The sequence below is a fragment of the Netta rufina genome, assembly GCF_964035555.1.
Source record: "Netta rufina genome assembly, chromosome: 15".
In the NCBI taxonomy this organism is placed as follows: Eukaryota; Metazoa; Chordata; class Aves; order Anseriformes; family Anatidae; genus Netta; species Netta rufina.
The window spans coordinates 7,642,799-7,670,570 of NC_140138.1; the positions used below are offsets into that span (position 1 = coordinate 7,642,799).

The following is a 27,772-nucleotide window of genomic DNA, read 5'->3' on the forward strand; positions in this document are numbered from 1 at the left end:
CCATTGTGTGTTTTGTTCAGAATTGTAAACAACCAGCCATACTAACTTAACTTCCAAAATTCTGGTGATTCTTTTTGCTGTTTCTCTCCAGCCTGATTGCTAGTGCTTCCTCCCCATCTTCCAGTGCAAAGGCTTCAAAAAGCTTCAAAACCCATTTTATACAAAGGATGAACTGCAGTTGTCATTCATTCACCTTACAGTGTCTTGTAAGTATTTCAGACTGACTGAAGAAACCAAGAGCTTGGAGGTTTTCTAAGATTTAAGAATGCCTGCCAGATGCATAGGCATATTTGTATACCACCACCAAAATTCCAATAGCACACTACTCAATAAGCAAGCTAATGCAGTTTACCAGGAGTAGCAGAGAAAAGTAAGCTTCAATGTAAATGTCTTCAAAAAGCCCTCAGAGCCAGGAGCTTCAAGAAGCTGGGAAAGTCAGTGTGGTCTCACTGACCATATTAGAATTTCTTTATTTTGGTTTGTGAGGTTTAGTGGATGTACATCACCTGTATATAAGCTTTACTTATTGCCCAACTAGGCAATAAGGGTGTTTGAAGGTCGGTGCGGTTGACACAAGTGTAGTGTGCTTGAGAAATGCCAAGAAACTGAAGAGGTGCACAGTATGTCTGTGTGGGAGAGGCCAGGTTAACATGTCCAGAAGAGCAGTGAGTAAAAGAGCTCAGCAGTGCAGTTTCTGCTGTGTTGTAACTGCTTCACCTCCTCCCATACACTTTGCTGGGGAAGGAGAAAGTCAGAGGAGGAAGGCACACCTGACTGCGTGGCTGCTGTCACAGGAAATGATTTGGCTTCTCCAAGCAAAGGAGTCTGAGGAACAAGTGCTGCTGAGAGAAATAGGATCCCTCTGGTCAAACAGGGCAAGAGGAGGGGAAGAGCATCTTCGGCTACAGGCTTGCCAAGCTGGTGAAGAGGTCTTTAAACTAAAGTTGCTGGAGTAGGGGAATGTCAATCTTACCAGTTTAATGTCAATGTCAGCAATGGATGCCCAGAGCCAGGAAAGGGATCAGAGGTCAGCGGGAAAGCACCCTGGAAGAGTAGCACAAAGGAATTCCAGCCACTTCATCCAATAATAGTTTCATTAGGGGCCCGACCTAAGTGCTGCTACATGAATGTATGCAGCAGGGGAAATAAACATGGGGAACTGGAAATGTTAGTTAAGTCTCAATGAGAGATGAGTTTTGCTGTCCTGTGAAACTGTTTTCCAATGAGACACATAGACTGGGTAAGTTTCCTGTGGAAAGCATAGCCAATTATTTCTTCTTCTTTGGGTCCTGATCCTACCTATAAAGGAACTTGATGTCTGACCTTCATGTCCTATTTCATGGTGTACACTGAACATCTACTTTGTGCTTTTTAAAAATCTATTTAATATAGGGGAAGGTAAGTCACACGTAGAATGTTTATACAGGTCTGAATACATTCTGCCCTGCCTGCTTTGATTTTGAATTTAATCTGAAATAATAACATCCTGCAAATGTAAGGTGTATCTGGATTTTACATCTTCATGTACAAGATGAATAGAAGCAGAACAGTTGATTTGGGTTATTAATTCAGGAGAGAGTGACTCTTTGATCTATGCTGATGCTGATGTCCCACTGCTCCTCTCTCAACTGGAGGTTCATCAGGCAGTCACTTGACATGACTTACCTCCACTTACAACCTCAAATGCCTCCTTCGAGCAAAGTAGATAGCACCCTTTCTTGAAGAAACCTCAGTTGTTCAAGATGACAGGGAAGAAGCTCTTCTGAGTATTTTTCTCTTCTTTTCCTGTCTTCTCTGCTGTCACCTTTTGTGTCTGTCTTAGTACCTATCAGCCTCTGTCCTCTGCTCCAGTGGTTTGTCTGACTTAACTCAGCCTTTGCGAAAATATTTCCTTCAGAAAAGTTAGTGCTTGATTCATTAGGAGTCTCCTACCTCAATGGCCTGTATCTGAGGGTCTGTATTCTTTCTCTCATGTTTTGGTCTTCATCCTTCTTCATCAGTCTGATGTGTGCACAGAATGCTGCTGCGAGCTCATGTACAGAGCTCACCTAAGATGTGTGTGTTATGCCAAGGACATCCCTTGTTAATGCAGAAAGATTTTAGGTTCTGACTGCCTCTTCCTCATAATGTGCAGCATTAGTCAGGCAGTGTGTCATTCCTTCTCACCTTGCAGGAAATAATAGTGCAACATTGCAGCAGCAATGTGAGACCTCTGAGGAAAGGAAGGTCTTCTACTTTAAAAAGAAATAAATAGATCAATAAATAAGATGATTTCACTTACACCCTTGTACACACATATTCTCACAAGCACAAGTGTGTTCAGCCAGTCTTTCCAGGATTCTCTGAAATGATACAAAGAATAAGGGATGCTGTCTGTCAAGTCCTCCTCATGTCTTCTGTGCTTTCTGTAGGTTAGCAACAATGTACTGTTTGCATGTGCCTTTTTGTCCCAACTAGGAGCTGACAATCATCTGTTTTGCTGTTATATCATGTCTCTGTTACATATCACAATTTATTTGCTTTCCTATGTCTCCCAGCCTAGTGGCCTGAGAAGCTGCAGATGGATGGACAGTAGGATTTTGATGACCTACTAATCTCAGTACCATCAACACCTGCTATTCTGATACACCTTATCTTGCCATTTCTTCCTCAAGTGCTTCCACACTAACCAGACCATCACCTCCTTGACAGGGTTGCTGACAATGATAGAGTTCCATTAGTGTACTGTGGGCCACTTTAGTTCTTTGCTCCTGCTTCACAATTTTTACGTGCGGTATGCTGCACGTCGGATTGTTCTGAAGCTCACTATCAGACTGTAGAGCTATTCCTGGAGGCAAGAGGGAATAGCTATTTTCAGGACAACCTTCTTGAGAAACTAAAGCACTGTAAGAACATGACCTGGGATGAGCTGCTCAACTGGAACTTTAGAGGGCAGAGCTGGAAAAAGTCCACATAAGTTCACTTATATCATAGGAGTCCTACCTCAGAAGGCCCTTCATATCATCTCATCTCAAAACAGGTTACTATCTGATCACCAGCTTTGCATAAAATGCAAACATAGCGATGCTTTAAGGATGTTTTTCATCTGTGCTTCTGTCATTGTACAGAGATTCTGAGAAGACCAACAAGTTAGCCAGGACATAAATGAACTTCTTCGTATCCCCAAGCATCACACTATTGTTATTTCCTCAACAACATGCTAACAGATTGTCTTCTCTGTGGAGTTCCTGGTGAAAATCACCATTGCCACCTCCTCAGAGAAGAGTGCTTCACCTTTGAGATCACCCTGGAAAACGACTCAGCCACTGAATCAACATTGCTACATGCCAAGCAAATTCATTTTCCAGCAACTACATGTGAAGTGAACAAGCCATTCATTGTGATTGAAAATGGAAACTCAATTGCAACATAACTGTCTGACAAGATCAGATCAGTTCCTCATTTTCCTGTCTGACAGTGGAGGACAGCATCATGATTTTGGTAGCAGAATCATAGATACCTAAGTGCATATCTTCAGAAGTGGGTGATCATGTTGAGTGCAAATACTGCATAGAGACAACATGTTAACAAAAGGATGTTGCAGGCAATTCTGGAATGGAAAAAAAGAAGCAACCTGATTTTTTATTTTTTTTTGACAATGAGATAAAGAAGCTTTACCTCAGCTTTAATGAGTTTCAAGGCTCAAAAATTCTTCACAAAATTTGAATTTATTTTAGTATGTCAGCCCTGAGCACTAGGCAAGGCCCTGTAAATGATCACAGTATTACCTCTCACCAAGGAGCATTCTGAATCAGGTATCTTCAACACTGAGTTTTGAAAAAGTAATCCTGAAAAACGTCATAGAAATTATGTTTAGAAGAACTCCATGCATCATACCACACTTCAATGAATTCTCTATTAAGCAGTCCAAAGACTTCCAGAAATTTTGAGCAGATTTAGCCTGTCTAGTAACTAGTTTAAGAAGCACAAATATGAAACAGAAGTAACTGCTGTTGTCTTTGTTGTCTTTGTAGGTTATCCTGTGGTATGCATCTGGCTTTTTTTTTTTTTTTTTGAAATAAGAAAAACTAGGGGCCGTTCACAGTAGCCTGAGCAAAAATACATATTGAAGCATCAAGTATTATTTTTTAAAATCCACCGCAATTTCCTATCAAAAATAAGCAACAGTTGCTGACTCCAACTTTTATATCAGAAAGTTCTGGTTACATTTACCTCAAGAATGTGAAGAAATTACTGACATGCACTTCTGTGCTTTTTCCCCCACAGCATGCAAAGATGATTCTTCATTGTTTTGTGTTATGTTAGTAAAGCCATTCTCAGGCTTGATAGCAACTGGGACTGAAATACCAAGAATTTGATACCATCTGAATTATATTATGTGTGGGCTGATAAAGAAGACATTCCCAGTGTTCATGGAACCACAAAGTTCCATAATTTCATCTACTGTTGTGCTCTTGAGAATAATACAGCTGACAAACCAGTTCTAGAGAATATAAATACACATCTACACTTCTTATCACCCACATTCACATACAAGCAGGGAGTTTTATGCCATATGCTTATGATTATATATTTATTCGTAAATCAGAAAAGTAGATTTTTGTTGCCAGCTCATTATGACAACAGTTTCTCATGCCAGATTGTGAAGTCCTGTCTCCAGATGAAATAATAATATTTAAATCCCCTCCTGGCCTGCTTCTTCAGGCTGGCCAGGTCATGAAAGTGACTATCAAAAATCCAATATTAGTGCTTGTTCTCAAGGCAATACAGAGGAGGTGGCTGAGAGAGAAATTGCTGTTAAGAGTTCAAAGCAGTTTTAATCCATAAACATGAGCTGTTTGCTCGTAAAAAATCTCTTCTGGGAAAATCATACTGCTATTCCTGAAGGAGTTTGCTGAGTCATGTTAACTATATTATATGCAGTACAGGCAGGAACTGTGTGCATGAAAATGTTAGTCTTGCATTTTGACTAGTGGTTTGGAAATGTGTTACCTGCCAAGCTATGTGACACTGCCTCCTGATCACTCTGGCATTCCTTGAGCAATGCCCAAGGACTGATAGTCCAGAGTCATTCCTGTGGGCCCTTTCCAACAGAAAATCATCTTCCTAATTGTGGTAAACGTACATTGACAATATCTCAATGGGATTTTATCCTCCTTGGAAACACCTACTACTTCAGCCTGTGCTCCCTGCTGAAGATGAGATGTAGTTACTGCTTACCAGCCATTCTAATAACAGAACTGCCCTTCTTTTTGTGGTATTCAAGGGTCTGACTAAAACAGCCTCATTTGAACTGTCACACTGTGCCATGCTGTCCCTGGGTGAGCTATAAGACTGGACCATGGTGCAGAGAGCCAAAGAGATCTTGAAAAGGTTTACACTTGCCAGGTTCCTCATAATTCAGTGTTAAATATCTGCTCTGATAGTCAGGAGTCCAGCTGAGCTACGATGAGACATAGTCTCTCCTCCATCAACTCAGCCTTCATCTGTCTGAGAAAATCTGATACGAGCTGGTGGAGGCTTTGAGTTTTTTCCTCCTTCACACTTCATACAACAAACAACTATGTGCTAGAAACAGTGGAACAGAGTGATGTGTTCTTTGAGATTATCAGACCTGACTGAGATGGCACCCTGTTTCATGGTACCCACCGTGGTCTGCCACAACAGGGGAAATCTAGTTATTTCTTTAATATTCAATTCCAGAACTAATAGCATAATGCTACTGGTACAGTGACAGCTGTTTCAATGTTCATGTAATAGGTGTTGCTTTTATGGTGAGTGTTCTGTAGACTTACGGGTTTGGGTTTCTTACACTAGTGATTTTTAAGATAGGCTGTTTATATATGTAGAGAGTTAATTTCTCTGCGTTTTTGATCCTGTTTGCTTCATTTCTCCCACTCTGTACTAGCTTCCCCCTATGTTTCTAGACCCTCTGTCTGTCATTGCTCTGTTTTTCCAGACATGCCCATTATGTTAGAACTGACACCTAGATCTCAAATTAATCTCTCCTCCCCACGTTCACTGTGAGAGAGAAGAGAGGAAAAATATACAAACAGGTACATTTTGTGAAATGCTATGCATCTTGTTTGTGAAAGGAATTAAAATAAGCTTAAAATGGTCACATAAATCTCATGCTTTCTCTTCAGTTGCATTTTGATGGTTTTAGTCATTGGCTCATGTCTGCTGCTCCAAGAGTGGAATTATAAGCCAGAAATGTTGGAATGATCAATAAAAAATGGTGGAAGGAATAAACATTGAGCATGCTGTTGTGGCTGGCACAGGGACTCAGCTCTGAGCAGTCAGTCCATCTGTTGGTTAATGCAGTCTCATAATATCAGACCATCTGTCTGCTCCTCTTGTGCGGCAGCGTAAAAGATGTGGGATGAGAGAAACAGACCACAAAACTAAGAGAGTTCCCTCCAAAACAAAGAAAGCTTCATAATCCTGAAAGACATTGGGCATACCTAAAACTATCTGGTATTGTAAAACTAAGGCAGTCAAAAAATGCAAAGGAGCAGCACACAGATAAGACTATAGTTTGCAGAACGTGAAAGACCATATGACAAATAAAATCAGCAGAAATTGCTTCAGGAGATAGAAGAAGTGCCAGCTGTTTTGGTTTTGTTTAGCTATAGTTCTTTGCTGGTTTCTTTAATTTCAAAGGTGAGTTTGAGCTGTGAGCTAAATAAAATAATTTTCTTTAGTTTGATGGCATGACTTTGGGCTTGATTCTAAATTTAATCCTGCATAGGACATTGAACAACCTGTGGAATATCTTTTTGCATACATTCTCTGTATCCTAGTGTGAATACAGTAGAGTAATATAATGGGAAAGCTCATGACAAACACCCTAAATCAGGATTATCCCATGTGCATTAATTAATATTTTTGGGTTAAATACTTCCTTTGAAGAGTTAGAGTTAGCACTGCTAATGTACTTCCTCAGCACTGGGCTGAGAAATGAGTTATACTCAGAACTTGTGGCTACCATTCCCTACAGCAGAGAAACAATGTTCTCCATGCCTTTTGAATTACCAGCATGAAAAGCAAGCTTATTGCTTCGTAATGCAAATTTACCTAAATTCTGATCCTAAGCATGGTTTCTTCTTTGTATATTTAATTGGCTCTTAAAAACAACTTACAATTCACAACAGATGTGTCAGAAAACACAAATAAAAGGTTAGCAAGATCTTTTTTTCTACATAACTTTCCTTATACAAGTGCACAGGTACTTGATTGTGTGGGTATATGTATATATAAATATATATATATATAAATACATATATAAAACCCTATTAAAATTATATTAAAATTAATGTAAGCAGGATATGAAATATTTAAGAAGACAATAGGGACTGTTTTGGGGAGTGTGCAATTCTTACAGGAAAACCAGTTACATTTCTTTTCACTGGATGTAGGTCTCTAGGTGGTCGAAGCAGTTATAGAAAAGCTATCCTCTTTTCTTCTTCTTCATCTACACAGTACACATGCACACAAAGAAAAAGAAAAAAAAGAAAAAAGAAAAAAAAAATTAATTGGCTGGTTTGAGTTTCATTTTTGTGTTTTCCATCCTGAAATCTGTTCTGTGTTTTCCTTCTCATACAAAAAAGTGTTTCCTATTTTTGACTGTCATTCTCCTCTCTTCTTAAATTTTATCATATCTTTTTTGAGGTGGCACTGGAAAGGGAGGGATAAGGAGTGCACTCAGAGTGCCGTGGGTGGGTACATCATGAATACATGTGGTGGCATGATGATATTTTTTTGTTATGTTCTTTATTTTCTACAATGATCCTAATATTTCTTTTCATCTTAATCTCTGCAGAGCACTAAATTGATGTTTTCATAGAACTGTCTGTCACCACTCCAAGAACTCTATCCTGAGGGGTAAAAGCTAATTCAGAAGCCATCACTATATTTGTAAAGGTAGGATTATTCTTCGTGTTCACCACTTTGCATTTATCAACATCAAATATTATCTGCCATTTCCCCTCTCACTCACCGCAATTGCATTTTTTTTCTACTCATTTTTCTTTAGTGCCGTGAATGGCCCATTATCAGCAATAAGCTGTTCAACCATTTTCTCAAGCACTTTTGGAAGAGCACCGGCCCCTGTACAGTTCCCCATGGAGAGATTTTAGCTGAACCTTTCATTTCTTTTAATTAGTGCTTGTTTCTCTTACATTTCCTAATTCACAAGGTTTTTTTTTTGTTGTTGCTGTTTGTTTTTTGACTTATTCACTCTGCAAGGATGCTGAATCTGTGTATGTTAGTCACAGATGCAAAGTATCTCCTAGAACCATTGTGAATCAACATTCCCACACCCCTCAGGAATAAGTAAAGAGTTACAAGTTTCTTGACTAATTTTTCCATATCCGTTACATTTCTTCAAATTTTAGGCTCTGTATCATATCTAGTGTGACATTTTCTCAGTCTACTTATGGAATTTTAAAATTGTCTCCTACTATTTTCTTTCTTGTCCTTATACCATCCCTAATACAAAGTTTGACCCTGCTACTGTTGGCCACCCCAATGGGTGATCACTAGCATAGTTCTGTACTTTTTCTCTGAGAATGGAATGGAATCCAATTACAGAGATGGTGTTGCTTGTTACTGACATTACCTTGTTATTCTAATTCAACTTGAGTGCACAATACCTGCTTTGGGTTTGAGTGTAATCATTGCCGTTACATTATTGTCCCACTAGTTATCTTTCTCCCATCAAATTTCTGATACACTAATTATGTCAGTATCCATTAAAATCAGGCATCTAGTTTTCTTTCTCGTTACCCGCTGTTGTAGTGCTGGTTTAGAAACATGTATGGATTTAGCTCAGATTTCACTTCTTCTTTGTTTAGGTGAGACTTTATTTGTTTATTTGTTTGCCATCCTACTTTTGCCAGCTACTTTTTAGTCAATACATAACTTTTATTTTTTCATCTCTACAGGATGCATTATCATGATCTGTATAGAGGACATACAGAAGGCACCTTCTATCTTTGACAGTGCACTCTATAATTTAAAAAGTCTTCTGTAACAATTCTGAGTGTTAAATACTCACTAGCAATGAACATTTTCTGTCAGATTTCACCTTGCCTCAATTTTCATGGTGTCTGAAAAGTATTGTTTATTTTATGCATGTGAATTACCCTGTGAATAAGTAGAAAGCAATGCTGTATGGGCAGTTGCTCATGACCTCTTACTTTATTATTTTTTGGGTGGTATTACTCCATAGATATGACAATTGAAGCAGGTGAGGAATTACGGAGTACTAGCTGAGATTGTACCATACCTGTAGGGATTTTGTCCTGTGAATCCTATGTGAATCCTGTCCTGTGTTGGTGCAACCATCTCTAAACTTTGAGCCAACAACCTTTTAGCCTGTTCCTGAAGCAGCTTCCCAGTGAGTCTGTACTCCTCAGGCCAGACACCACGTTTCAGCACACGGTGCAGGCACTCCAGGTGTTTGGAATGCACATGAGTCATGGCCACACTGAGCACCATCCCGAAAACCCTCAGAGGCACCACATTCCCTGCAAGCCCTCCCTCTTCCCCAGCAAAGTTATTTCAGCACAGATGCCATTTCCAAGTAACTTCCTCTGTATATATCCCAGTCCTCACTTGGATAGGGAGTCTAGCCAGTTATGACTCTTCATTCTCCTGATCTCACAGCTGACATTTATACATTTAGGGAAGAATGAGGGAGTTCAAATCTCTACACAGTTCTGTGCAGAGGGAGGAACAGGCCTTTATATGTAGTGTCATTTGTCAGATCATTTGGTGGGACATATTGCTACCTTTTGCTTTATACTGTGGTGCTGCTGTTCCCAGGCATAGTATTTGGCCTTGCTTTCTTCCTTTTTATTGTATCCTCCATGGCCTCTTGGAATTTCTCTCAGGCACAGATTTGAAGTGATGGGAGCTAGAAGGTACACCCAAAAGGGCTGATGAGAGAAGGAAAATTGTGATGGAATGTGTCGCAGCCACAGTGTTCTGGATGGGCACTGCATCAGGGAGCTTGACAGAAAGCTGTGTTAGCAAGCTTTGTTTTGAACAGCCCAAAGGGAGAAGAAAGGTTGGAAGGTATATTTAAAAATGGACCAAGGAGCTAAAAACTGCATGCATTTTCCATTCTAACACATAAATGTCCTTCACTAAACAGGTTACTTTTCTTCTTTGGACATAAAAATACTCAGCAGGAGCAAAACTTTGATCACATTTTGTGGAGAAGATCCCAGGAGCAATTCAGAACTTAAAGATCAGGTAGCAGTTTCCTTCCAACTCCTTTTGGAAATACGTGCTCCCTTGCTACTCACATCTGTAATGAAAATTAGAAAATAGCACAGAGCATGGGACCCAACAATAACTGTTCGGTGATTGCCCGTTAAGAATCCTGGCCAAAGTAACCAGCCTTGGTTACCACCCTACCATCCTTTATCATTACTGAATGGAAACTGTCATACAAAATATTTGTGAACACAGAAAATGTTTTTTCTATTTATTACCTACCATCACCAAGCTGATTTTATTAAGCAGATTTGGCATTAACAAACAGCAATAGGTAATAAATTCAATGTTAGCCTTAGAAGGTTCTGGCAGATTGTTGGCAGCTGACTTAAGTGTAGGGGAGAGCTCTCCTAGCGTGGGTTGCGAATGATTATTTATACCATTCCGTGGGTCTGTTTGCCCCAAATCTTGCTGCTCAGATTTGCCTCTTTTTAGTAGATGGCACTGGTGCAATATATGCAAAGGCTATAATAGCTGTTCAGAAATATGGTATCCAGCTACACTAGAGATAAATTAAGTTTCCTTTCCTCTGCTAAGAAGGTTTTAAATATTATGAAGCGGTTTTATACTGACTTGCTGTTAATTGGTGATGGACTCTAGAAGAGACTGGTTACACAACCAGGCTAAGTTTGTTCATAGACTTCTTTCCAGCATGCCTTAAAAGTGGAAGATGATGTGCTTGGAAGTATTTTGACAGGCTTCAACAACCTGTATTTAGCATAGAAGTTGGTTAGATAGAGGTCTTATTTGGGTCAGGGAAAACCAACTGAAAAGAAAAATTTGGGAAGCTAAGTGCCCAGTTGCAGTAATAGTGCATGCATGAATAGAGACATTTTAGACAATTAAAACCTTGAACATACACTTTTAAGTGGTAAGTTATACCAAGAATGTGTTTACGGGAATAAGCTGAAGTCTTATTGTAAAGATAAATTTAGTCTAAAAAAATCCAGTTACACAATGGTCTGTGGAAACCAAAATATGTTAGTATAGCTTACCTCAGAAAAAGGCCCTCAGTTTTTACATATTTGCTGTACATTATCAATATCTCATTTACTTGGAAGAGGAATCAAGTATCTGTCCCAGCATCGGGTGTTACTGAATAGCTAACAAGCTTCTGACCAGTCTGCATGCCCTATCAACGTCACAAGAACGTGGAAGTGTTCACTGGTTTCTCATTGCTCCAAAAGTGGGGGAAATCTGTCTCCTGCCCCTTGCCAGCTGCTGTTTGCCAGCTACATAGTGCTACCACCTTTTCTAAATAGGATTCACTTTGGAATGGAGCAGAAGTCAGCCCTCTGGAATCATCTGGTCTCAATACATTCATTGATCTATTTGAGAAATACAGGTTCAAGTGTTGATTTCTTCGATCTCTTTCAAAAGGGTATTACAGCACAGGGGATGCTTAGTAACATCAATGCTGAGTGAGAGGATGAAGAAATTAAAGAATTAGGAAGTTGTTTCTAATTAGAAAAGAACAGAGTAAGTCAGGAAGTTAAAGAATACTGCAGCGAAGTTTCTGCTGGAGAGCAGGAAGGCCCTGCAGAGGGACCTGGACAGGTTAGATGGATGGCGGATGTGGCCAATGGGATGATGCTCAACATGGTTAAGTGCTGGGTCCTGCACTTTTGTCACAAAAAAAAACAACATACAACGCTACAGGCTTGGGGGAGAGTGGCTGGAAAGCTGTGCAGAGGAAAAGGAACTGGGGGTGTTGGTCAATGCTCACCTGAACATACATGTAAGCCAGCAGTGTGCCCAGGTGGCCAAGGCCAATGGCATCCTGGGTTGTATCAGGAATAGTGTAGCCAGCAGGACGAGGGAGGTGATCATCCCCCTGTACTCTGCTCTGGTGAGGCTGCATCTCGAGTGCTGTGTTCAGTTTTGGGCCCCTTAGTACAAGAAGGACATTGAGGCCCTGCAGCCATATACAGAGAAGGGCTACGAAGCTGCTGAAGGCCCTGGAACACAAATCCTGTCAGGAGCAGCTAAGGGAACTGGGACTGTTTAGTCTGGAGAAGAGGAGGCTCAGGGGACACTTTATTGCTCTCTCCAACTACCTGGAAGGTGTTGGCCTCTTCTCACACATAACTAGAGATAGGACAAGACAGAATGCGGCAGGGAAGGTTTAGGTTGGAAATTAGGAGAAATTTCTTCTCAGAAAGAGTGGTTAGGCATTGGAAATGGGTTGTCCAGGAAGGTTCAGGAGTCACTGTCCCTGGGGGTGTTTAAGGAAAAGTTGGATGTGGTGCTTAGGGACATGGTTTAGTGGGTGGCATTGGTGGTAGGGGGATGGTTGGACCAGATGATCTTGGAGGTCTTTTGTAACCTTAATGATTCTGTGATTCTATGATTCTATGATAAGTTGGGCATCATTGACACAATTTTCATGTTATGTAAGGATCTCTGGACAATACAAGACTGATGGTGAAGAATTCAGATTGACTATGTTTCAGAGTCAATTTGGTCTACAATTGCAGAGTTTATCCTGTTTCTGCTTGTAAGTCAGGTAGTCAATATTTTGTATCTCCAGCTGAGCATTCCCCTCTTTCTGTGAATATGCCATACAACTGCATGGATAGACTTCAAAAATAGAAGTAATTTTCTTCACTAGAACTATACCAAATGAACTTAACTTCTTCAAAAAGGAAAAATAGAATAGTCTAGAAATATACACTGACACCATGCAGCAACTCTAAAAGCGCTACTGGAAAAAAAAAAATGCTGACAGTGTTTAGCAACACCAAAAAATACTTACAGTACTAAGTGCTGTTTTGGAAAGTGTGTGGGTGACGCAACCCAGCATTATGAACCATAATGAACTTGCACAGAAAAATGGATAAAGCACAAAACCATCCCACTGCCTTTATAACAGACACATTGTGCATGTTTTGAGTCTGTCTCCTGACAGTGTCATGCAATGTACACTAGGTCTTGTTGCCTTTTCCGTTCCTCTTATGTCTTTATAAATGTCCATTCTGTCTCCTTTCACATTTCTCTCCTTCAGGATGAAGACTCTTAGTCTCCTTCTTGTACAGAACCTTCTAGAACTCTGAGTATTCTTGCTGCCATTCTGTGAACTGGACTAAAAAGGACAAAATACTACGCTATATTTTATAGAGAGAGCAATTCTTGAATGTGTACAGTCATCATGTGATGGGATATTCTCTGCTCTGTTCTCAGCTCTTTCCTAATGATTCCTAAAAGACAGTTGCTTTCTGACCTATACTTAACATTGAGCTAGTGGTTTCATGTGACTTGTTATGCCCAAGGTCCCATTGCCGTGTGTAAGATTTAGCTCACAGTCCATTAATGGTAGTAAACCCAGAATTGGGTTTCCATTATCTGTATAATATATTCAAGTATACTTACAAGAAACTTCACAGAGACTGTTACTATTTCTCTCACTGAAATACCCCACTATTAATAGTAATTACTCTTCTCTTTCAAGTTGTCCAGCTGATCAATAATTTAGACTAAGAACAATTTTTCTTTATGCCGCTTTCTGCCTCTGTCAAACCTGATGAACATACCATATGCACAAAAGGTTTTGTGATCGTCTCAAGTGATCTAACAAGTTGTGTCATTTCTTCATACAGACATGAGTTTACACCTGCCCCTTGGATTCTCCAGAATCTCATCAGTGTGAAGGACAGTACAGGGCTTGTGCACCTGTTCAATTATGGGCAGAGTGCTCTGTCTTGAGCAGGAAGCAGGATGCAGAACTGGGTGCTCAGCTGCCCAATTTGTTGGTTAATTGAACTCTACTCATTTGTTATTATTATTATTTTGCTGATAAACACTTTTAGGAAATATGGCTTAAATTGCTGTAGAGAATTTTCACCTCTATTATGAGGTAAAGAAAAGCTTTGCAGCCTGTCCTTTCTGTACAGTTGCTTTTTTTTTTTTTGCTTTTTTTTTTGAGGGTAGGTCAAATAAACAAGCAGATACATGATCTCCTCTCGCAAAGTGCCATTTGGTATCTGAAAATAAATGTGACTGCAGTTTTCTGACTATAAATGTCTTCATGGCCTAAGGAAACTATGTATTGTGACCTTCATTGGTACAAGAAGTAGGTAGATGTCTTTATTACAATATAAATCTTCATTTACTTGAAAAAAAGAAAACAAAAACCAAGCAGCTAAATGAAGAAAAAATGCGTCAGAGAAACGACAGGTCTGCATAAACTAAGTAAACATCTGTCTTAAACCCTTGGCTGCATCTAATCTGGATGACATGTAAGTTCCTGTGTACTTAGGAAGTAATGTTTCCCCTGGCACTGAAGTATGACAAGAAACAGTACTGATGCAATTTGTAAAATGGGAAGAAGCCTTGACCGTATTGTCTTACCTTTTTCAGAAGCCGGAGCAAGGTCAATAAAACTTCGACATTTTTCACCTTTAAAAGAAAAGGATTATTTTAGGAGACATAATTTGATTGTTTTTGCTCTGCTTCCTCTTTCTGACTGCTGTTTCTGCCATCACTCCCACCTGAGACTCTACAGGACCACTATGTTGTCTCACACACAGAGCAGACATTCACTGGGCCTCCATCCTGGACAAAACACATTATCCTCACAAGGCCATATTCACAGTCCTTTGGTCAGGAGTACAAAATAAAATTAGCAAAGAAAAATTTCCTCTCACATGATTAGGTCCCCGTTGGGTCTGTGATGCTCTTTGCTAAGGGCTAAAACAGTTCTGAACTCTAGATGGAGAGGCACTGTGGTGGGGTAGCACTGGGAGGACAAAGGCCTAATTCACCAATAGGTTTGCTCCCTTTCTTCTCATCTTCAGTGCAATGTCTGTACCTCACCAGAGGATGGCCAAAACTCCTGGAGACAGGAAGCACTGCCACGCGCACAGATGTCTCAGTTCTCAGAGTCCCTCTCGAGCTACTCTGACAGATTTGCTCACAGCATGTTTATATGCCAGTGTGACGAAAATACTTCTGACTGCAGAATTCTGGTAAGTGCTGGCAAGCTGCCCCCACAACCCTGAAGTACAGTTGTAATACTGATAGGAAATACATTGAAAAAGGGAAAAAAGTAAACACCTGTTATGAAAACAATACACAGAAGAAATCCAAACCAAACCAAAAAAAAACAACAAAGCATTTCCCTTTCTTGCCCCGCCCTGAAAGTACTTATCATGTACAAGGTAGCTAAAAAACTCATGCAAAACAGGGAAAAGGAGTAGCACAGTGAGGACTTGCCAGGTCTGCCCTAGAATATTGGCTGCCTTACCTCAGTATACTGCCAAAGTGCGCGAGGAGACCAACGTGTGCTACAGAAGCATGTGTCCACCTTCCCCAGCACATCCTGCTGGCAAGCTCCTGGCAGTGAATGGCAGCCCTGTCTAGGAGCAAACTGATCAGGATGCTCATCCCAGTGATCCCACCAAAGCTCATTCAGCAGCACACTGCTACACTTGTTCATGCAACATGTATGGTAATTACAGAATTTGGATTTGCCTAAATTGCAGGAAATTTGCCTAAAGAGTAAGAAAAAGTAGCTGAAGGACTTGATGATAGGAGAGAGAATGCTAATTACTCTAAATTTTTCCTCCATCTTGTCAGAGACAGGCATAGACATGCAATAACTGCACCAGTGATCAGGGCCCCTTTGTGCTTGCAACTGTCCATAATAACATGAATAGTGGTGATGTACTGTGCAGCCACCCTGTCAGTCCCACAGTGCACAAGAAAGAAAAGGCATAAAACAAGAGGATACTGGGGACAGAATGAGTGCACAGCAAGATGACTGAGCACAAGGGTAACAGCTTATATAACAACTCAGGTAGGCTGCTGTTGATTAGATCTTGGTAGGCACTTTAGCAGAGAAAAATAAAGAAAGGATAAGAGGACGGAAGAATAATGAGAAGTAGCAGATAAGTGACATGTTAGGGGTTGCAAACTCAGAAAGTGATTTTCCCATTTTTTTCTTGTAATTCTGATGGCTACAGAGCAGGGACAATTACCCTAAAGAATTAAATCTGCATGAAGTGCAGGAATTAGGGACATTGAGTAATGAGAACAGCCAAAAATCAACTTCCTGCCTATGCCATAGGGGTGAGTGAAAAGAATGGTAAGTTGTTCTCAGTGACTAGAAAAAGAGATCTCTGACAGTTTAGAGCTACCTCGTTCTTCCTTCTGTTCACTGCATGGCCACAAGGAGATGACAGGAAGCTGCATATTGGGTGGGAGAAGGGTTCAGAGTATGGATGGGTGTCTGAGTCATCAGTACAGAGAGGAAAGAAGGAGCTTTGTTTCTTACACTGGGATAAGGATGCAGTTGATCCTCAAAAGACTCAGTGCAAGGAAAATTGAGAGAAGGGGGAGGAAGACTAGGGTAGATCCAAAGATGAGAATGGATAAACCTCCTAGGAAAGCAACATTTAAAAAATGAAATCATGACAAACCAGTTCAGTGGTGTCATGAGAATAAGGTTACTAAAGATTTCAGTAAGTTATTTGAAACAGAAGAATGAACCTTTCTCACTTTGTCCTTTCATTAATTACCTAAACCTCAGAGTTCTCCCAACCTGCATAGTTAAAAAACAGAAAATGGGAAACATGAGCTCCTTTTTCTTGTCACTCATCCCAAGTGTCTGATTGTTATCCACTCTGCTACATTTTGTAGAAGACAAACATTGATATTTATGGGAATTACTTAGTTTCCCTTGAACAGGTTTTATCTAAGAAAGGAAAATGTGATGAAAACCATCATTTGCAAAGAACAGCAGCTCTCAAGGCTAGACTAAAACATCTTTGTAATGCAGAGGTCCCAAATTGTCATGTCCTAGGTAGCATGAGGGAATTTTCAGTACCTTAAATGGAGGTTTGACTCTCCATTATCCAGTGCAGAACATTTCCTGCAACACCCAAATGTCTCAGGCCAGCAGCTGCATCAGAGCTCCCCAGCTTGGGTGAAGCTACTTCTGTTTCAAGAAGCTATTCTCAGACTTAAATGCAGATCACTCCTGATAATACTCAACTCCAGTATCTCACAACAACAACAAAATGCAATGGACCACTTTAAAACAGGGAGCATAATGGTCCATGCAAAAGTGTACCTGGTTGGCAGCACCACCTGCAAGTAGCAATAACAGGCAGCTGGCACCAACACTCCTCTGGGTAATAATGATGGGGTGGCAGCAGAGCCAACGAAGTCTTACTTTAGGTCAATTAGCCCAGATGTATTCCAGCGTACATTGAGTTACATCTAGCATGCATCTATTCTTCTGAGTACATTGCTATCCTTGCCTTAGATAGGATGACTCTTAATAGTCCAAATGTAATCTAAGTCCTTGGCTCAGGAAACCTTAACTGTGTGTCTTGAAAACTTGATGTTCCAGGTGACTTGGTGTCTTCTTGCTGGACCAGTTTGCCTATGCCAGCCGTGTCTTGAGGTTTTTTTTTTTAAAAAAAAGGAAAGAAAAATTCCAAATTTTCTGACAGGTTTTAATGTGTTGGTAATTTCTTAGGAAAAAAAATTAAACGTGGCAGTCTTTGGAAAAAAACCTGAAGATGCAAGAAACTTTAGAGAGTGAATTCTATAGATGATGGAAGAGGAGGCATGTTTTTGGCTAGTACAGCGTATCTTCTGAGAAACCAGCGGCAAGTATTTTAGAGATTGCAAAAGACTTTTACTGTCCACTAGCCTTCACCAGAATGAAGAACTCCTCTATATCATAATAAATGACTCTTGACTGTGGATTACAGAGAAATTTTCCTTGGAAGGACTTGGTTTAACAGGAGGTCTTGGACTACATTCTCTGGAGTCTCGAGGAGACTTTCCTGATTTGTTTCTATGAAAGATTTGCAAATTATTTTTATTAACCTATCTTAAACTTAGAGTAGAAGGAACTCTAAATAGACAAATCATTAAATTGTTACCATCTATGGTTTTCATAGTGCCTGCAGAATGGAAAACATTTATTTTTTTAATGCAGAAGGAGCCTGGGGCAGCTTGCAAGCCAGAGGACAAAAGAGAGAAGGAGGTGAAAGGTATTCAGCTATATGTGAAGCTTTCAGGAAGGAATTTAGTTTAATCCTCTGTAGTGCATGTGAAAGATAGACAGAGAGAAACTGGAAAGTGAATAACAAGTTGTTTTTCTGCCCTCAGAATTTTGCTATAAGCATCCTGGTTGTTGAGAAAATGGTCAAGGTAAACATGGAAAGGGACTAATCTGCAGAGGAGCAGTGGGTAAATCACACATTGAGGATGAAATTGTTCATGGAATCAATGAAGCAAAATGTAGACACAGATGTGGAATCAAAAGGGAGCTGACAACAAACAGAACTGAGAAGCTTCTGCTAATTGGTCTGAGCTGAGAGGGACATGCAGTGGAGTTTGTGGGTGGGGAGGATGTTGCAGCAACATGTGCACGAGCTACAGAAGAATATGAAAACTTATAATTACAGCAATCCTGGATAGTTCCAACCAAGACACAGCTGAAAGTTAGGGATGGCTGACTGGCTGCCATCTGTACATGTTTTAGAGAGGACGGTGGCATTACTTGAACACGACCTGAGCATACAAGGCAAGAGAGACTCCAAAGGCAAAGACAGTGTATTAATTATATTCCTGGTGGGGATGTCATTGGGACAGAGGTAACTTCTGTGGTTTGAGAGTGAAAAGTGAGGAATGAGGTCTTGTCTAATCTAACTTTTGCCGAAATCCTATGTAATGGCTCAAGGATAGAGAAAGTTCTTCAAAATTTTAGTTCATTTGGACAACTTTTCTGTACTTCACTTCAAAGAATGTTAATGGATTTGATTGCAACAAACCTGAGGGACCAACTTGAGGGCCCTTTAGGAGGCATTCAGTTGGCTTTCTTGTACAAGGCGTAACATTCAAATTCTGGCTGCACTTTCTCAGTGCCCCAAACACTGTACTCCTCATGCAAGGAAGAATGTGAATGAGCAGAGAATGGTTGACTTTATTTTATAAGCCAACCCATGGAAGCATGTTCTCAGGGAACAAGCTAAGCAGAACAAAAATCATTCTGGTCCCGCTTGTAGAGAATACTGGATTCACGCTGTCAGATGATTATTTTGGAAAGGTTATCATTAAAGACTTTGAGAATCAGCTTGGAACACCAGCTGGGCACTTGATGCTACAGCAGAAAGCAAAAAAGTCGTTTTCCACAAGAACCTGACATTTAGTACTAGTTCACTGGAGAGATAGACATCATCTTTCTGGGGGGGGACCAAACAAAGGCATTTGTCTAACTCTGACTACTTTGCTCCAGATGTCTAAGCCTCACTCACCCCAGTATTCCAGAAGGCATGAATCAGGCCCTAATTTAGATATGACACTGTGACTATGACAGACAAAACATGAAGCACAAAGCAAGCTAAAAAACTGCATAGTATTTTCAGACCTTTTTAAACCCATTGTTAAAAAAGCAGACAAATTCATTGCCATGACCACCACACAGCTCCACGTCACTCCCTCTGCCTTGTGGCTGTTCTATCCGTTTATCATTGTAAATTACAGTTTCTCTGTGTAGGACTCTACCTCAGTTTCTGCAGGAACTCTTGAGAAGCATATTGCTTCTGAGAAGGTAATGTATCTTAAAGATGGATGTTTTGACCTTTCTTTTTCTTCTTCAGGCAATCACAGAAATTATAAAATAAATCCTCTGCTTAGATGCATCCATCCAATGAATGTTTTTCTTTCAATATATTACAAATTGCCCCATACCCTGTCTGCCCTGCCTCAAGGAATCAAAGCATGGCATGCCTGCTGGAGGTAATGGAGAAGAATCCATTCTGCCCTTTAACACTTCAATTGATGCAAAGACAGCTAAAGTTTTTATTACTTTTCAACACTTTTAGTTGCACAGACAAATGACTAATTTAGGAAATGTGAGCCATTAAAAAAGAATAAGAAGTGAAATGCTGTAGTGATGTTGAAGTTAGTGTGCAATTTTTTTTTTCTGAGTAGCAATTATACATACAAACCACTATAAAATGTTAATTCTTCTGATGTCTTTGTCAGCAGGACTGACATATAAGAAATTATTCAAATGATGACTGTGATGAAATAGTTATCTGTTATTATAATGCTAATACTGCTACTTTTATTTACTTTTTGCTGCTGTAAACCTGTGCTAAATATGCTAAAACGTGCTGTGTACATAATCTGTAGTCTTTGTCTATGTGTAAATTACTATAAAATAAAAGGTTCACGTGACCCTGAAAGAAACATTTCAATATCACCAGGGCAGAGGGAAGGACTCTGTCAATCCAGGTGTTAAGAGGACAGTCAAGAAAAGGAAACACAGCTTATCAAAGTGAAATCTCTATTTCCCAGGAGACTGGGCTGTCCACACCTGAGCAGAAGGAATGTCAGAAGAGTAAGTTTTGGAACAGACAGACTGAAAGTTACTTGGTGGATCACAGAAATCCTAACAGCCCACTAGCACCGTGTTGACAGGACCCTGCAGGCCTCTTGTCCAGCTTTGTGTTCAGAGTAGGACTGTCGTGAACAGCTGATCAGGTTGCCTGTGACTTTGCCCAGCCAAATCCTGAAATACCTCAGCAATGAAGATACCTCATCTCTAGTGGCTCCAAGGATGGAGGTTCTCCAAGGCTGTGGTCCCAGGGCTGCACCACCCTTCTAGAGAAGTGCTCCTTAATGTCCAACCTGAACTCCTCTAGCTGCTCTGGCATCTTTGTAGCAATACTTCCTATACTTGTAGGGACATGAATAAGCCCAGCTCCCTCAATTTCTTTTCACACCTAGTGAACTTTAGGCCCCTGACCAAGAAGTCCAGACAAGTAGGTGGACTATAAAAAGATACTGTGCTGTAAGTAGGAATCATTTTCATCCAGAGACTACATCATAGGACACGATGTCTGTCAGGAATGTATTCCTGACAAAGCAAAGTAAAAAAAAATTCCATCAAAGCAAAGTAATATAAGGAGAATGACCTTTAAATTTGAACACGATATAAGCAGATTAAGCAGGATTTTTCATGCTATACATGTGGACCTGCATTTTTTGTTGTTTTTGTTTGTTTGTTTATTTCTTTTCAGATGTAAGCTATTATTTTTATCTCAATTTTATCAGAACCTGACTTTACTGAGTCATGTCTCCCCAGCTGCAGTGAATCTGAAGCCCTATTACTGGAAACCTTTAACAGCTACCCAACTCTCCAGCAAGTTTGCCCAAGACAGCCAAGGGGGAATGGCATTTCCTACTACAGAAAGAAAACAGAACACTCTGAGAGCTGGAGACACATGACGCCTTTTAGATACATGGTAAGATAATGACAATACTTTTTGGTATCTCTGGGTACTGAGGAAGCTAGTGGTACAATTGTGTTTTCCTCTAAATGTAGTCTGCAGGACAAGGAGAGCAAGGTTGCCTCATGCTCAACTGCTGTCTTCCAGATTGTGCTGGGCTTAGTGCTAAAGCTTGTGCTGAGAACTACACAAACAGCTCCCGATGAAGAACACTTCCTTTTGTTTCTCCTGTCACTGGAGCACAGGAACCCCTCCTCCATTTTCAGTGGTAACCACTGGTGTTGTTCTCAGAGCTCATTCGTACTTGAGTGTGCAGACATGCATCTCACTGAGAACTGAAGTTATCAGTAGTGCTTTCACTGTTCCTCTTAGGATTTATTCTAAGTTATTTTTGGATATCTTGTATAACTGATCTCTTAAGCCCTCTTTAGCTTAATTTTAGACTTGGCAGAGTTTATCCTGCTGTGCTGCCCTTTTCCAGATGCATCTTCTCATAACCAGGCTCTGGGAGAGTCTTTAGAGAATACAAAAAAGGGAGCATTTAGGGATGCAACAAGAACAGTGTCTAAGATTCCTCCTCTTGATAGACCTGCCCTCACCCAGTTGTTTCAGTGACTCTGACAGAGGAGAGAGCCAAGGAGTGATCTCTCCTGTACATAACTAACTTATGTAGAAAGAAGAGGTGTGACCTGGCTTGAACACTGTCTGCCGTGCCATGTATGTGAAGCTCTCTGGAGCTCAACAGCATCAGGGAGCTGCTGGAAGCTGAGGAGAGAGGACTGAACAGCTGAACTGAAGCACACCAGTGGTACCAGCTTCTTCCATGGCTTCCCAAGGGTAAGGTAGAAACATCACCTGTGATGTCATCTATGCAAGCCCTGGCAAATGCATTCCTTCCTAAGCATGCTGGCTCTGCACAAGTTCAGTTGCATCTCTGCTGGGCTTCCTGAGAATGGGGCATAGGTCGTAGTGGCCTATAGGTACCAGCAACTGGAAATACTGACTTTTGTCTGTGTTTTTCCCTAGTTGATTGATGTAACTTAATCCTGCATACATGCGTGTGTGTGCATTTGTAATTTACTAGGGATTTTCAAACTGAACTAGACAGAGGAGGAGGAGACATATCTGGAAAGACCCACACTCCCAGCTGGTGGCTGGGTTAACAGCCCTGAGTTCTTGGTACAGATCATAGCCCTACAGCCCATGATAATATTTGAGGGACCGTGAGTGTGATGTGCTTGTGCATCTACAGAGGAAAGGAGTGGGTACTGCTTCACTAGTGATCTTGGAACCTGCTCAGTCAGAGAGGAGGAAGAGGTGAGGGCTACCTGATGGGAGTGCTGTTGGTGGTCCTGTGGGTGCTGTAAGGCACATCTCTGTATGGCCAGCCATGTAAGAGTCAAACACACGTCTCTCTGTATGCACATGTGCACCTGCATCTTGAGTACCTACACAGCCTGAACTACAAAGGAAAGGAGCAGCAAACAGGCAAGAGAGGAGAAATCCCCTGGGTCTGGAAGTCCCCTGGGTTCAGCTTCCATTACCAGGAGCACACCTAACGTTTCCTCAGACAGGCTTGCTGAAACTCATCCCATTTCATGGCTCTGCAGCCGTGCAAGCACCTGCAGCACAGAAGTCAAATATTTTCCAGCTCTTCTGTGGTTTCTTCTGAAGAAAGCTTGGCTTTGGGTTTCCGTGCATTCCTAGGAAGCAGTGTATGGGAAGAAGTATATCTCTCAGAGGAGTGTCAGGCCATGGGAATGGGAAAGAAAGTTGTGGCAGCATAAGATGATCCCACTATATCACTTGCAGTGTCACTGAGGCCCATACTTCTTACATAGTGCTTCTCCTCCTGCTCATAACATGGTTAGAAGCCCAGGGCTTCCAGCCCTCCCAAGCTTATGGCACATGCTTGTCACTAAAATGGTCTCATGTCTGAAAAATCAAATCATTTCAGGAAAAAAGAAGTATGAGGCATTTTTTGGCAGTGTTGCATTTTGGAGAGGGTAAATGAGCTGGTAAAGAGTGAGAATGCTGCAGGGATGGGAAGTAGGCACTGCAGGACGCTGTCGAGAAGTGATGAAGGGGTCACCTGCCTGTCCTGGCACCTCAAATAAGTCACTAAAAGCACCACTGAACCCTCCTGTGCAGACACAGGGCCATACAGTGGCACTGGCAGGCCAGTCTCCCAGACAGCTCCCTGTCCACAGTACTTGGACCTAGCAGAGCTGCTCCCATACCTTCTCCACTGAAGACTCTTACTTCAGTGTGTCACACACACTTCAGATTGCTGAGCTGCTTCTGACTGTATTGGAAGCAAATGCTGCCTCCTCATACCTTCCTCGGGCATCTGCACTTCCCTAGCCTGAACAATAATTTGAAAGCAAAAGCTAAGAAAGAGAAGTGGCTATTCCAAATCCCCAGAATTCAAACCTGCCAGAAAATTAAGACAGAGCCCCATAGAGCTGTCAGGACTGCACAGGATATCAGCTTCAGGGCCATGAGCTACCTTTCCCTTTATGCTATGCACATCTTGTCATTGACAATGAAACTGCATTGCAACAGGTCAAATACGCCTAGCTGCAACTTCCTAAGTGGGTGCAGGCTGACATCCTTTTATGGGGAAGTGGTGGTCACTAGAGAGTAATTGCAGAGCTATATAGGACATCTGGAAAGGCAGGTTGAGGTGCACATAGATTGGGTCTAAACTATAGCACACAGATGTACTTCCAAGACCAATGTTAATGCTGACTTTGAGTCTTCCTGAGACCAATGTGTATTCTACTGTTTCTTCCACCCGTTGCCTAAAATGTATGGCTTGTTCACTCCTTTCCCACTCTGTAGCTGGAGAATTCAGATTTCTCACCCTCACCTGGAACAGTTTCTCTGTCTTCAGGACACCACACTGCATCACAATGGCTGGACTTGTCCAGACCAAGCTGGTGGTTTGGGCTGGAAATCAGGAAGAGGGCAGAAAACACATGGAAAGCATAGGCTTTAAGACAATATTCTAAGTTCATAACAACTGTTGCCATAGCAAGGTCCAGAAGCTGATGTCCTGTATCATATTTATTGATCCTATGTTCCTGAATTCTTTCCTGTCTGAGCCAGTGATAAATGCCTCATTAATATCCAGGGCAGAAAAATAAAAACTAACTCTGAAAAATCCTAGCTGGTACGTCTTCCAACTGCACTGTTTTAAAATATTCTAGGTAAGCAATGTAACTTAGAAGAAATGTGGTAGTTTTGACTGAAAAGAGGATCTCTATTATAACTCTGCTTTTCATCTTGGAAAAAAAGAAAAGAAAAAGCTGTCTGTATTCACTTACTCTGCATAAAATTTCATGAGTTCAAAAGTACAGTTCCGTTAAATGATTAAATTTCATTTAAACAGCATTCCCTTTTAGCAACATTGGCTCCCAGCCTATGAATGACAAGGTCCCCTTTTTTTCCCCAATAGGCCCTTACAATTCTTTATCTCTCCAACTATATCTGGAATCATGTGATTCTAATGAGATTCCACATCATCTACTGAGAGCAAAATCATTGTATTTGTCTACAAAATGATAAAACTCTCCAGGGGCCCCAACCTAGAAGAGGATGAGGATTGAAACACAACTTCATTGAAATAAAATACTACATTAGAGAAAATACAGGTTAATGAGCTCATTCAAACTAAGCTGTATCAGGTTAATTAACAAGTGAAATGTTCCAGTTTTGATTAAACTGATACCAGACAAAGCACGTAATTGATTTAATTTTTTTTTCTAATGAAGAATCAAGTCTTAACCTGCAAAATCAACGTTTTACAGTTGACTCTGTTGATCTTGCTGGAACAGTATCTTCTTCTGGGAAATAAATCAATTGTTACAGTTAAATATGTATTGAACTATGAAAATAATTGTTTTCTGTCACTCTGAAGGCTGTCATTCATAGCTGCTGCCCATCAACAGTTCTCTCGCTTCCAACTTCCAAGTTCTTGTTTCTCTCCAATTCTTTTAGCAAACTTGAACTCTTAGAAGTTTCTATCTTTTACAGTGGTAGACTACTTCTTTAAGCTTTCCACTTTTTCATTTTGGTCATGCATTTTTCCTCAATTCACATAGTCACAAAGAAATGTTAATAATCTTATTAGAGAGGCAAAATCCTCATTCCAGAGTTTCCCCTTTGCTTCCCTGCAGCAGTAGGTAACTGTGGTGCAGGCAGAGCAGGGAATGAACCAGTGTGGCTTTGGCTTTGCTAAGTCAGACTATGTGCCATGGCAACTGTGTTTTCTGCACTGGAACTCTAAGTAGTGTGAAAATCTTTCACAGTATCTGAAAGCAAACGTATCCACAGGCTACTCTCAAATCATGTCTAACTGAAACACATCCAAGTCACAAGACACATCTGATTACCTTAGTAAGACCTGATGGATTGAGTGGCCCTTCATGTACATACACATAGATGTGTGTACCTTTGGGGAGCTGGAAAACAGTTCAGATTTCTAAGTGATTGGGAGAACCAAGGAACCAATGGTGCTGAGAGGCTTTCAATGATTCTGATGTCAAATTAGACCTGACTTTATACTAGAAAAGATTAAATCAGGCAGAGTACTGACTTACGTTAAGCATTTCAAACCTCACAATGGTAAAAAGAGTTTTTGCCTGTTCATCCCACAGGTGGCAATCTGTCACACTGTGCTTATTCTGTGTTCAGCTTTGTGGTCAGAAACTCTGCACCTTGCTTTGAGTCTCAATAGCTGTAAGAATCTCATCTCTTTCAAGGTGTCATTCCAGTTAATGCAGAAGTGGAGATGGGTCTCCTACTCACTGGCTCTGCTGGGACCTCAGGGCAAAGAACTACCATTTGTACAGTTCCCATCTGCTGTTATTTGTGACACAGTACTCTAAAAACAAGAGTGACCTTACTAATGTAAATCTGCCAAAACATACTAGATATCAGAGGGTCTGCTGTCTGTAGGATTATAAGGTGTCCCCAGGAAACTGAAAGACCAAAAATTATGCTTTTGGCAGAACATATCAGTGATATATCCCTCACTGTATATATGCATGACATGTCTTCTACAATTTCTCATGTGAGTGTATTAGCAGTTCCCTTCAGGCTGGTGATTAGCAAAGATCAAAGGAGTATCTCCCACTCTTTCCAATTAGTGGTGGTTCAGTGTGAATTCTCTTTTAACCATACCAGAACTTCTCTCCAGATAACGCCCAACCAGAGTATTTGTATTGGATCCATGCCCTAGCTGCAGAAATACGTAAGCGGGGCAGGCAGAGATGAAAGTCTCTAAGAGCAAAGAAGGAAACTCCATTTCACGGATAGGATTACTCCAAAAAATGAAAACATCAAAAGCTAATGTGTGCTAAAAATGGAGAAAAAGACAAAATCAGAACAGAGTATTACTATCATGGCATGGCATGTTGCTTTGAACATGAGTCTTATGGTTGTAGCTTGAAACACATGCAAGTGACAGTAGGTAAGAGGCAAAGTGATTGCTGGAGGAGAAGGGACCTTGAATGGCAGAACCCGTACTGACATATGTCTCTCCAAATCTAGTGAGTCTGAGCATGGTGGAGTGATCTTGATTCCCAATCATTTTCCCACATTGTAAGCATGGTCTATGCCCTTCCCTCCAGCCATGCCCTATAATGTAGCCAAATGCAAGATGGAACACCTGAAAGTGTATTTTGTTTGTGACTATTCTACAGGCCATGTCATTCCATAGTAATAACATCTGCTTCTCATTATTTATTGTCTTCTGTAGTCTTTAAATCATTGGCGAGCTAGATCAGCAAAGATATATATAAACATTTAGATTACCTACAAGAATACTGAATAACATTACACCAAAACTTGATTAACAGAGGATCCTGATAGAAGTGTCCCTATTCCCTGATAAGTCCACATTGTGAGATGTCAGTAAGCCTAATTTTACCTATTTTTAGCTCTGTTAATTCCACATAAGGAGAATTTTAAAATCAGGATTTAGTCTGGTGTAATTTGAAAACCATGAGGATTCCATGATGATTGATATTCCATTCCTTTTTATTTCTGTAGTCCTGAATGCATCTGTTTATATTTTGCAGTAACTAGCACTGAATTAAGTGTCTGTTGTTTAGATGGTCATATTTGACCATCCTTTGACCGTTCCTTTGAAATACAGTACCCACGTGTTGGTCTTCCACTTCTTTTAAGTTTATTCCATTTACGGGGAACCAGGAGAGCCCCTCAGATAC

At 40.7% G+C, this 27,772-nt stretch overlaps 1 protein-coding gene across 1 annotated transcript in view; it reads right to left on the reverse strand.

The window, feature by feature from the left end:
* Positions 1-27,772, reverse strand: part of GSG1L (GSG1 like) — a 62,126-nt gene that overhangs the window by 26,585 nt on the left and 7,769 nt on the right. The window contains exon 2 of the mRNA XM_084295774.1: positions 14,632-14,679. Within this exon, the coding sequence (XP_084151900.1) occupies positions 14,632-14,679 (48 nt within the window). The remainder of the gene's footprint in view (positions 1-14,631; positions 14,680-27,772) is intronic.